This window comes from Lepisosteus platostomus, chromosome 6, assembly GCF_059453375.1.
Source record: "Lepisosteus platostomus isolate fLepPlt1 chromosome 6, fLepPlt1.hap1, whole genome shotgun sequence".
NCBI classification, from domain to species: domain Eukaryota; kingdom Metazoa; phylum Chordata; class Actinopteri; order Semionotiformes; family Lepisosteidae; genus Lepisosteus; species Lepisosteus platostomus.
This window is the reverse complement of record NC_142616.1, coordinates 2,231,521-2,243,628: the sequence shown is the minus strand read 5'-3', so window position 1 is coordinate 2,243,628 and position 12,108 is coordinate 2,231,521. Positions and strand designations below refer to the sequence as shown.

Here is a 12,108-nt window from a genome sequence, read left to right as displayed (position 1 = left end):
TGACCTGGTGCCTCTTGCCCAGCGTGTCCCCCTGTCTCTCTCTCCCCCTGTCCCTGTCTCACCTCCTTCTCCAGGATGACCTGGTGCTTCTTGCCCAGCGTGTCCCCCTGTCTCTCTCTCTCTCTCTCCCCCTGTCCCTGTCTCACCTCCTTCTCCAGGATGGCCTGGTGCCTCTTGCCCAGCGTGTCCCCCTGTCTCTCTCTCTCTCTCTCCCCCTGTCCCTGTCTCACCTCCTTCTCCAGGATGACCTGGTGCCTCTTGCCCAGCTTGTCCCCCTGTCTCTCTCTCTCTCCCCCTGTCCCTGTCTCACCTCCTTCTCCAGGATGACCTGGTGCCTCTTGCCCAGCGTGTCCCCCTGTCTCTCTCTCTCTCTCTCTCCCCCTGTCCCTGTCTCACCTCCTTCTCCAGGATGACCTGGTGCCTCTTGCCCAGCGTGTCCCCCTGTCTCTCTCTCTCTCTCTCTCCCCCTGTCCCTGTCTCACCTCCTTCTCCAGGATGACCTGGTGCTTCTTGCCCAGCGTGTCCCCCTGTCTCTCTCTCTCTCTCTCTCTCCCCCTGTCCCTGTCTCACCTCCTTCTCCAGGATGACCTGGTGCCTCTTGCCCAGCTTGTCCCCCTGTCTCTCTCTCTCTCTCTCCCCCTGTCCCTGTCTCACCTCCTTCTCCAGGATGACCTGGTGCCTCTTGCCCAGCTTGTCCCCCTGTCTCTCTCTCTCTCTCTCCCCCTGTCCCTGTCTCACCTCCTTCTCCAGGATGGCCTGGTGCTTCTTGCCCAGCGTGTCCCCCTGTCTCTCTCTCTCTCTCTCCCCCTGTCCCTGTCTCACCTCCTTCTCCAGGATGACCTGGTGCTTCTTGCCCAGCGTGTCCCCCTGTCTCTCTCTCCCCCTGTCCCTGTCTCACCTCCTTCTCCAGGATGACCTGGTGCTTCTTGCCCAGCGTGTCCCCCTGTCTCTCTCTCTCTCTCTCTCTCTCCCCCTGTCCCTGTCTCACCTCCTTCTCCAGGATGACCTGGTGCCTCTTGCCCAGCGTGTCCCCCTGTCTCTCTCTCTCTCTCTCCCCCTGTCCCTGTCTCACCTCCTTCTCCAGGATGACCTGGTGCTGCTTGCCCAGCCTGTCCCCCTGTCTCTCTCTCTCTCCCCCTGTCCCTGTCTCACCTCCTTCTCCAGGATGACCTGGTGCTTCTTGCCCAGCGTGTCCCCCTGTCTCTCTCTCCCCCTGTCCCTGTCTCACCTCCTTCTCCAGGATGACCTGGTGCTTCTTGCCCAGCGTGTCCCCCTGTCTCTCTCTCTCTCTCTCTCTCTCCCCCTGTCCCTGTCTCACCTCCTTCTCCAGGATGACCTGGTGCTGCTTGCCCAGCCTGTCCCCCTGTCTCTCTCTCTCTCCCCCTGTCCCTGTCTCACCTCCTTCTCCAGGATGACCTGGTGCTTCTTGCCCAGCTTGTCCCCCTGTCTCTCTCTCTCTCCCCCTGTCCCTGTCTCACCTCCTTCTCCAGGATGACCTGGTGCCTCTTGCCCAGCGTGTCCCCCTGTCTCTCTCTCCCCCTGTCCCTGTCTCACCTCCTTCTCCAGGATGACCTGGTGCTTCTTGCCCAGCGTGTCCCCCTGTCTCTCTCTCTCTCTCCCCCTGTCCCTGTCTCACCTCCTTCTCCAGGATGACCTGGTGCCTCTTGCCCAGCTTGTCCACCTGTCTCTCTCTCTCTCCCCCTGTCCCTGTCTCACCTCCTTCTCCAGGATGGCCTGGTGCCTCTTGCCCAGCGTGTCCCCCTGTCTCTCTCTCTCTCCCCCTGTCCCTGTCTCACCTCCTTCTCCAGGATGACCTGGTGCTTCTTGCCCAGCGTGTCCCCCTGTCTCTCTCTCTCTCTCTCTCTCCCCCTGTCCCTGTCTCACCTCCTTCTCCAGGATGACCTGGTGCCTCTTGCCCAGCTTGTCCCCCTGTCTCTCTCTCTCTCTCTCCCCCTGTCCCTGTCTCACCTCCTTCTCCAGGATGACCTGGTGCTTCTTGCCCAGCGTGTCCCCCTGTCTCTCTCTCTCTCTCTCTCCCCCTGTCCCTGTCTCACCTCCTTCTCCAGGATGACCTGGTGCTTCTTGCCCAGCTTGTCTCCCTGTCTCTCTCTCTCTCCCCCTGTACCTGTCTCACCTCCTTCTCCAGGATGGCCTGGTGCTTCTTGCCCAGCTTGTCCCCCTGTCTCTCTCTCTCTCTCTCCCCCTGTCCCTGTCTCACCTCCTTCTCCAGGATGACCTGGTGCCTCTTGCCCAGCGTGTCCCCCTGTCTCTCTCTCCCCCTGTCCCTGTCTCACCTCCTTCTCCAGGATGACCTGGTGCTTCTTGCCCAGCGTGTCCCCCTGTCTCTCTCTCTCTCTCTCCCCCTGTCCCTGTCTCACCTCCTTCTCCAGGATGACCTGGTGCCTCTTGCCCAGCTTGTCTCCCTCCCCGCTGAAGCTGTTCCTCTGGGTCTCCAGCTCCTTGTCCAGCCTGAGCTGGTGCTCGTCCATCTCGGCCTTCAGCTTGTTCTCCAGGGCCATGAGCTGCTTCTGGTGCTGCCTGCGCATGCGCTTGTACCCAGACATCTGCTCTCGCAGCGCCGAGCCCTGCTCGTGCTCCTGGATCTGTCTGGTCACCTGGGGGACAGGGGACAGCGGTCAGACAGGAGAGAGACAGGCCCTGCTCGTGCTCCTGGATCTGTCTGGTCACCTGGGGGACAGGGGACAGCGGTCAGACAGGAGAGAGACAGGCCCTGCTCGTGCTCCTGGATCTGTCTGGTCACCTGGGGGACAGGGGACAGCGGTCAGACAGGAGAGAGACAGGCCCTGCTCGTGCTCCTGGATCTGTCTGGTCACCTGGGGGACAGGGGACAGCGGTCAGACAGGAGAGAGAGAGAGAGACAGGCCCTGCTCGTGCTCCTGGATCTGTCTGGTCACCTGGGGGACAGGGGACAGCGGTCAGACAGGAGAGAGAGAGAGAGACAGGCCCTGCTCGTGCTCCTGGATCTGTCTGGTCACCTGGGGGACAGGGGACAGCGGTCAGACAGGAAAGAGACAGGCCCTGCTCGTGCTCCTGGATCTGTCTGGTCACCTGGGGGACAGGGGACAGCGGTCAGACAGGAGAGAGACAGGCCCTGCTCGTGCTCCTGGATCTGTCTGGTCACCTGGGGGACAGGGGACAGCGGTCAGACAGGAGAGAGAGAGAGAGAGACAGGCCCTGCTCGTGCTCCTGGATCTGTCTGGTCACCTGGGGGACAGGGGACAGCGGTCAGACAGGAGAGAGACAGGCCCTGCTCGTGCTCCTGGATCTGTCTGGTCACCTGGGGGACAGGGGACAGCGGTCAGACAGGAGAGAGACAGGCCCTGCTCGTGCTCCTGGATCTGTCTGGTCACCTGGGGGACAGGGGACAGCGGTCAGACAGGAGAGAGACAGGCCCTGCTCGTGCTCCTGGATCTGTCTGGTCACCTGGGGGACAGGGGACAGCGGTCAGACAGGAGAGAGAGAGACAGGCCCTGCTCGTGCTCCTGGATCTGTCTGGTCACCTGGGGGACAGGGGACAGCGGTCAGACAGGAGAGAGACAGGCCCTGCTCGTGCTCCTGGATCTGTCTGGTCACCTGGGGGACAGGGGACAGCGGTCAGACAGGAGAGAGAGAGAGAGAGACAGGCCCTGCTCATGCTCCTGGATCTGTCTGGTCACCTGGGGGACAGGGGACAGCGGTCAGACAGGAGAGAGAGAGACAGGCCCTGCTCGTGCTACTGGATCTGTCTGGTCACCTGGGGGACAGGGGACAGCGGTCAGACAGGAGAGAGAGAGAGAGAGAGAGAGAGAGAGAGAGAGAGAGAGAGAGAGCGCACACTGACCAGCGAGGCTGTGCGAATGGTGGCGAAGTGGAGAGAGAGAGACAGGTGGAGAGAGAGAGAGACAAGGGGAGGGAGAGAGAGAGAGACTGCGCACACTGACCAGCGAGGCTGTGCGAATGGTGGCGAAGTGGAGAGAGAGAGACAGGTGGAGAGAGAGAGAGACAAGGGGAGGGAGAGAGAGAGAGACAGCGCACACTGACCAGCGAGGCTGTGCGAATGGTGGCGAAGTGGAGAGAGAGAGACAGGTGGAGAGAGAGAGAGACAAGGGGAGGGAGAGAGAGAGAGACAGCGCACACTGACCAGCGAGGCTGTGCGAATGGTGGCGAAGTGGAGAGAGAGAGAGAGAGACAGGTGGAGAGAGACAGAGAGAGAGACAGCGCACACTGACCAGCGAGGCTGTGCGAATGGTGGCGAAGTGGTCTCGGTTGCGGTAGTAGGCGCGGCGCCGGGCGGCGGAGGAGGCCTGCTGCTGCGCCTCCATCTCAGGCTGATAGGGGTCGTCGTAGATGTTATCATGACCCTGAGAGCCGAGAGGACACAGAGAGAGCACAGGGTCACTACCACACACAGCACAGGGTCACTAACACTCACAGCACAGGGTCACTAACACACACGGCACAGGGTCACTAACACACACGGCACAGGGTCACTACCACACACAGCACAGACAGACAGCACAGGGTCACTACCACACACAGCACAGGGTCACTAACACACACAGCACAGGGTCACAGCACAGGGTCACTACCACACACAGCACAGGGTCACAGCACAGGGTCACTAACACACACAGCACAGGGTCACTACCACACACGGCACAGGGTCACTACCACACACAGCACAGACAGACAGCACAGGGTCACTACCACACACAGCACAGGGTCACTAACACACACGGCACAGGGTCACTAACACACACAGCACAGGGTCACTAACACTCACAGCACAGGGTCACAGCACAGGGTCACTACCACACACAGCACAGGGTCACTAACACACAGCACAGGGTCACAGCACAGGGTCACTAACACTCACAGCACAGGGTCACTAACACACACAGCACAGGGTCACTAACACTCACAGCACAGGGTCACTAACACACAGCACAGGGTCACAGCACAGGGTCACTAACACACACAGCACAGGGTCACTAACACACACAGCACAGGGTCACAGCAAAGGGTCACTAACACTCACAGCACAGGGTCACTAACACTCACAGCACAGGGTCACAGCACAGGGTCACTAACACACACAGCACAGGGTCACTACCACACACAGCACAGGGTCACAGCACAGGGTCACTAACACACAGCACAGGGTCACTAACACTCACAGCACAGGGTCACTACCACACACGGGACAGGGTCACTAACACTCACAGCACAGGGTCACTACCACACACGGCACAGGGTCACTACCACACACGGCACAGACAGACAGCACAGGGTCACTAACACTCACAGCACAGGGTCACTAACACACACAGCACAGGGTCACAGCACAGGGTCACTACCACACACAGCACAGACAGACAGCACAGGGTCACTACCACACACAGCACAGGGTCACTAACACACACAGCACAGGGTCACTACCACACACAGCACAGGGTCACAGCACAGGGTCACTAACACACACAACACAGGGTCACTAACACTCACAGCACAGGGTCACTACCACACACAGCACAGGGTCACTACCACACACAGCACAGGGTCACAGCACAGGGTCACTAACACTCACAGCACAGGGTCACTAACACACACGGCACAGGGTCACAGCACAGGGTCACTACCACACACAGCACAAGGTCACAGCACAGGGTCACTAACACACAGCACAGGGTCACAGCACAGGGTCACTAACACTCACAGCACAGGGTCACTAACACACACGGCACAGGGTCACTAACACTCACAGCACAGGGTCACTAACACACAGCACAGGGTCACAGCACAGGGTCACCAACACACACAGCACAGGGTCACTAACACACACAGCACAGGGTCACTAACACACAGCACAGGGTCACTACCACACACAGCACAGGGTCACTACCACACACAGCACAGGGTCACAGCACAGGGTCACTAACACTCACAGCACAGGGTCACTACCACACACAGCACAGGGTCACAGCACAGGGTCACTACCACACACAGCACAGGGTCACTACCACACACAGCACAGGGTCACTAACACTCACAGCACAGGGTCACTACCACACACAGCACAGGGTCACAGCACAGGGTCACTAACACTCACAGCACAGGGTCACTAACACTCACAGCACAGGGTCACTACCACACACGGCACAGGGTCACTAACACTCACGGCACAGGGTCACTACCACACACGGCACAGGGTCACTACCACACACGGCACAGACAGACAGCACAGGGTCACTTACACACAGCACAGGGTCACTACCACACACAGCACAGACAGACAGCACAGGGTCACTACCACACACAGCACAGGGTCACTACCACACACAGCACAGGGTCACAGCACAGGGTCACTACCACACACAGCACAGGGTCACTAACACTCACAGCACAGGGTCACTAACACTCACAGCACAGACAGACAGCACAGGGTCACTACCACACACAGCACAGGGTCACTAACACACACAGCACAGGGTCACAGCACAGGGTCACTAACACACACAGCACAGGGTCACAGCACAGGGTCACTAACACACAGCACAGGGTCACTAACACTCACAGCACAGGGTCACTAACACTCACAGCACAGGGTCACTACCACACACAGCACAGGGTCACAGCACAGGGTCACAACCACACACAGCACAGGGTCACTAACACACACAGCACAGGGTCACAGCACAGGGTCACTAACACTCACAGCACAGGGTCACTAACACTCACAGCACAGGGTCACAGCACAGGGTCACTACCACACACAGCACAGGGTCACAGCACAGGGTCACTAACACACAGCACAGGGTCACAGCACAGGGTCACTAACACTCACAGCACAGGGTCACTAACACTCACGGCACAGGGTCACTAACACTCACGGCACAGGGTCACTAACACTCACGGCACAGGGTCACAGCACAGGGTCACTAACACACACAGCACAGGGTCACTACCACACACAGCACAGGGTCACAGCACAGGGTCACTAACACTCACAGCACAGGGTCACTAACACACACAGCACAGGGTCACTACCACACACAGCACAGGGTCACTAACACTCACAGCACAGGGTCACTACCACACACAGCACAGGGTCACAGCACAGGGTCACTAACACTCACAGCACAGGGTCACTACCACACACAGCACAGACAGACAGCACAGGGTCACTACCACACACAGCACAGGGTCACTACCACACACAGCACAGGGTCACAGCACAGGGTCACTAACACACAGCACAGGGTCACTAACACACACAGCACAGGGTCACTAACACACACGGCACAGACAGCACACGGTCACTAACACACACAGCACAGGGTCCCTAACACACACGGCACAGGGTCACTAACGCACACAGCCAGCCAGCACAGGGTCCCCAGCCCACACACAGACGAGCAGCACAGGGTCCCCAGCCCACACACAGACAAGCAGCACAGGGTCCCCAGCCCACACACAGGGTCCCCAGCCCACACACAGACAAGCAGCACAGGGTCCCCAGCCCACACACAGACAGCCAGCACAGGGTCCTCAGCCCACACACAGACAGCCAGCACAGGGTCCTCAGCCCACACACAGACAGCCAGCACAGGGTCCTCAGCCCACACACAGACAAGCAGCACAGGGTCCCCAGCCCACACACAGACGAGCAGCACAGGGTCCCTAACACACACACAGACGAGCAGCACAGGGTCCCCAGCCCACACACAGCCAGCCAGCACAGGGTCCCCAGCCCACACACAGACAGCCAGCACAGGGTCCTCAGCCCACACACAGACGAGCAGCACAGGGTCCCCAGCCCACACACAGACAAGCAGCACAGGGTCCTCAGCCCACACACAGACAAGCAGCACAGGGTCCCCAGCCCACACACAGACAAGCAGCACAGGGTCCCTAACACACACACAGACAGCCAGCACAGGGTCCCCAGCCCACACACAGGGTCCCCAGCCCACACACAGGGTCCCTAACACACACACAGACGAGCAGCACAGGGTCCCCAGCCCACACACAGACGAGCAGCACAGGGTCCCCAGCCCACACACAGGGTCCCTAACACACACACAGACGAGCAGCACAGGGTCCCCAGCCCACACACAGACAAGCAGCACAGGGTCCCCAGCCCACACACAGACAAGCAGCACAGGGTCCCTAACACACACACAGACGAGCAGCACAGGGTCCCCAGCCCACACACAGACAAGCAGCACAGGGTCCCCAGCCCACACACAGACAAGCAGCACAGGGTCCCCAGCCCACACACAGGGTCCCCAGCCCACACACAGACAAGCAGCACAGGGTCCCCAGCCCACACACAGACAGCCAGCACAGGGTCCTCAGCCCACACACAGACAGCCAGCACAGGGTCCTCAGCCCACACACAGACAGCCAGCACAGGGTCCCCAGCCCACACACAGACAAGCAGCACAGGGTCCTCAGCCCACACACAGACAAGCAGCACAGGGTCCCCAGCCCACACACAGACAAGCAGCACAGGGTCCCTAACACACACACAGACAGCCAGCACAGGGTCCCCAGCCCACACACAGGGTCCCCAGCCCACACACAGGGTCCCTAACACACACACAGACGAGCAGCACAGGGTCCCCAGCCCACACACAGACGAGCAGCACAGGGTCCCCAGCCCACACACAGGGTCCCTAACACACACACAGACGAGCAGCACAGGGTCCCCAGCCCACACACAGACAAGCAGCACAGGGTCCCCAGCCCACACACAGGGTCCCTAACACACACACAGACGAGCAGCACAGGGTCCCCAGCCCACACACAGACAAGCAGCACAGGGTCCCCAGCCCACACACAGGGTCCCTAACACACACACAGACGAGCAGCACAGGGTCCCCAGCCCACACACAGACAAGCAGCACAGGGTCCCCAGCCCACACACAGGGTCCCCAGCCCACACAGGCAGACTGACCGGCGGCCTGTGGATCACGGAGCTGTTGGAGGTGACCGTGTGCTCGCCCTCCTGCATCATGGCCATCTCCTCGCTGTCGTCCGAGCCGTCTGCCAGGCTGTTCACCGAGCTGCTCTGGGAGCTGGCGCTGATGGACATGGAGGGCACCGAGTGGGAGCTCTCCATGCTGTTCACTGTGCCCGTCCGGATCATGTAGGACTCCACCTCCTGCGGAGAGAGGGCCGGACACTGTGGACCGCTGCGCACAGACGTCTGAGAGGGAGAGGGGGAGTCCAGCAGGGGGCGCTCTCTCCCAGCTCCCAGCCCACTGGAGCCCAGCAGGGGGCGCTCTCTCCCAGCTCCCAGCCCACTGGAGCCCAGCAGGGGGCACTCTCTCCCAGCTCCCAGCCCACTGGAGCCCAGCAGGGGGAGCCTGGCCAGTACCTGGAGGGGAGACTCCTGGGAGAGGGGTGAGTGGGGCCAGCAGGGGGCGCTCTCTCCCAGCTCCCAGCCCACTGGAGCCCAGCAGGGGGAGCCTGGCCAGTACCTGGAGGGGAGACTCCTGGGAGAGGGGTGACTGGGGCCAGCAGGGGGCGCTCTCTCCCAGCTCCCAGCCCACTGGAGCCCAGCAGGGGGAGCCTGGCCAGTACCTGGAGGGGAGACTCCTGGGAGAGGGGTGAGTGGGGCCAGCAGGGGGCGCTCTCTCCCAGCTCCCAGCCCACTGGAGCCCAGCAGGGGGAGCCTGGCCAGTACCTGGAGGGGAGACTCCTGGGAGAGGGGTGACTGGGGCCAGCAGGGGGCGCTCTCTCCCAGCTCCCAGCCCACTGGAGCCCAGCAGGGGGAGCCTGGCCAGTACCTGGAGGGGAGACTCCTGGGAGAGGGGTGAGTGGGGCCAGCAGGGGGCGCTCTCTCCCAGCTCCCAGCCCACTGGAGCCCAGCAGGGGGAGCCTGGCCAGTACCTGGAGGGGAGACTCCTGGGAGAGGGGTGAGTGAGGCCAGCAGGGGGCGCTCTCTCCCTGCGCTCTGTGTGGTCCTGATGCCCCAGTCCAGTGATGGTGAGCTATAAAAGAGTAGGGCTGGACACTGACGGGGACACTGGACTGGAAGAAGGCTCCGTCCTTCAGATGAGACGTGAAACCGGGGTCCTGACTCTCTGTGGTCATGAACAATCCCGGGGTGTCTCTATAAAAGAGTCGGGGTGTTACCTGGTGTCCCCCTGGTCTTGACCAGTCCTGGCCTCCTAGTAACCCCTAATGACCTCTGACCTGTCCTCCTCGCCCTGAGAGCTGCTGTGTGTGAGCGCACTGCTGGGGCTCCACACTGCTGCTGCTGGAGGGGATCCCCACCACCAGCGGGGCGTCCAGAAAGGCGCTATATAAGTATAAGGACATTATTAATGACCTCTGACCTGTCCTCCTCGCCCTGAGAGCTGCTGTGTGGGGAGAAGACCAGGTGGGGGTACACACGGGTGGGGAGGGGACCCCACTACTGTAAGGAGCTCTGAGTGGGGTGTCCAGGGAAGTGCTGTATAAGTGTGAGGAATAATTATCATCCTGAGAGGTCACAGGGCTCAGAGCGTTCAGTCAGGCCTGGAACGGCCCTGCCCAGGCCTGACGAGCCGATGGCGATTCGGGGCTGCACCACTGAAGGACTCGCGACCGAGCCTGCGCCCGGGTTCGAACCTGGGGGGGCCCCGATGTCCGCGGACGGCTCCGCACGCGCCCCTCGGACCCCCTACCTCCTCCTCGTCCTGCCCCTCGGGCGCAGGCCCGTTGTGGGCCTCCTGGAACAGGATCTTCTTCATCTTGCGGTACTGCAGGTTGTCCAGCTCCCGGACCGCGTCCTTCGTCCTCTGGATGAGGTCCATCACCACCGACAGGGGGCGCTCTCGCATCAGGAACCGGTGCTGAGAGAGAGAGAGGGGTTAATACACACACACTGACTGGACACTCCAGTACATTAACACTGCACTGAGAGAGAGAGAGGGGTTAATACACACACACTGACTGGACACTCCAGTACATTAACACTGCACTGAGAGAGAGAGGGGTTAATACACACACACTGACTGGACACTCCAGTACATGAACACTGCACTGAGAGAGAGAGGGGTTAATACAGACACACTGACTGGACACTCCAGTACATTAACACTGCACTGAGAGAGAGAGGGGTTAATACACACACACTGACTGGACACTCCAGTACATTAACACTGCACTGAGAGAGAGAGAGAGGGGTTAATACAGACACACTGACTGGACACTCCAGTACATTAACACTGCACTGAGAGAGAGAGGGGTTAATACACACTCACTGACTGGACACTCCAGTACATTAACACTGCACTGAGAGAGAGAGAGAGGGGTTAATACAGACACACTGACTGGACACTCCAGTACATTAACACTGCACTGAGAGAGAGAGAGAGGGGTTAATACAGACACACTGACTGGACACTCCAGTACATTAACACTGCACTGAGAGAGAGAGGGGTTAATACACACACACTGACTAGACACTCCAGTACATTAACACTGCACTGAGAGAGAGAGGGGTTAATACACACACACTGACTGGACACTCCAGTACATTAACACTGCACTGAGAGAGAGGGGTTAATACACACACACTGACTGGACACTCCAGTACATCAACACTGCACTGAGAGAGAGAGAGAGGGGTTAATACAGACACACTGACTGGACACTCCAGTACATTAACACTGCACTGAGAGAGAGAGGGGTTAATACAGACACACTGACTGGACACTCCAGTACATTAACACTGCACTGAGAGAGAGAGAGGGGTTAATACAGACACACTGACTGGACACTCCAGTACATTAACACTGCACTGAGAGAGAGAGAGGGGTTAATACAGACACACTGACTGGACACTCCAGTACATTAACACTGCACTGAGAGAGAGAGGGGTTAATACAGACACACTGACTGGACACTCCAGTACATTAACACTGCACTGAGAGAGAGAGAGAGGGGTTAATACAGACACACTGACTGGACACTCCAGTACATTAACACTGCACTGAGAGAGAGAGGGGTTAATACACACACACTGACTGGACACTCCAGTACATTAACACTGCACTGAGAGAGAGAGGGGTTAATACAGACACACTGACTGGACACTCCAGTACATTAACACTG

General features: G+C 59.6%; 1 protein-coding gene across 4 annotated transcripts in view; it reads right to left on the bottom strand.

The window, feature by feature from the left end:
• The window catches only part of taok2a (TAO kinase 2a), a 63,702-nt gene that overhangs the window by 33,223 nt on the left and 18,371 nt on the right, over positions 1-12,108 (bottom strand). For 2 of the 4 annotated variants that reach the window (XM_088637319.1, XM_088637321.1), the window contains 4 exons: positions 10,677-10,844; positions 8,960-9,166; positions 4,230-4,361; positions 2,379-2,615 (listed from right to left, as the gene is read on the bottom strand). In XM_088637319.1, the coding sequence (XP_088493445.1) occupies positions 2,379-2,615; positions 4,230-4,361; positions 8,960-9,166; positions 10,677-10,844 (744 nt within the window). Of the gene's footprint in view, positions 1-2,378; positions 2,616-3,841; positions 3,868-4,229; positions 4,362-8,959; positions 9,167-10,676; positions 10,845-12,108 lie in introns of those variants that run through there. The other 2 variants (XM_088637320.1, XM_088637322.1) reach the window with 2 other exon arrangements.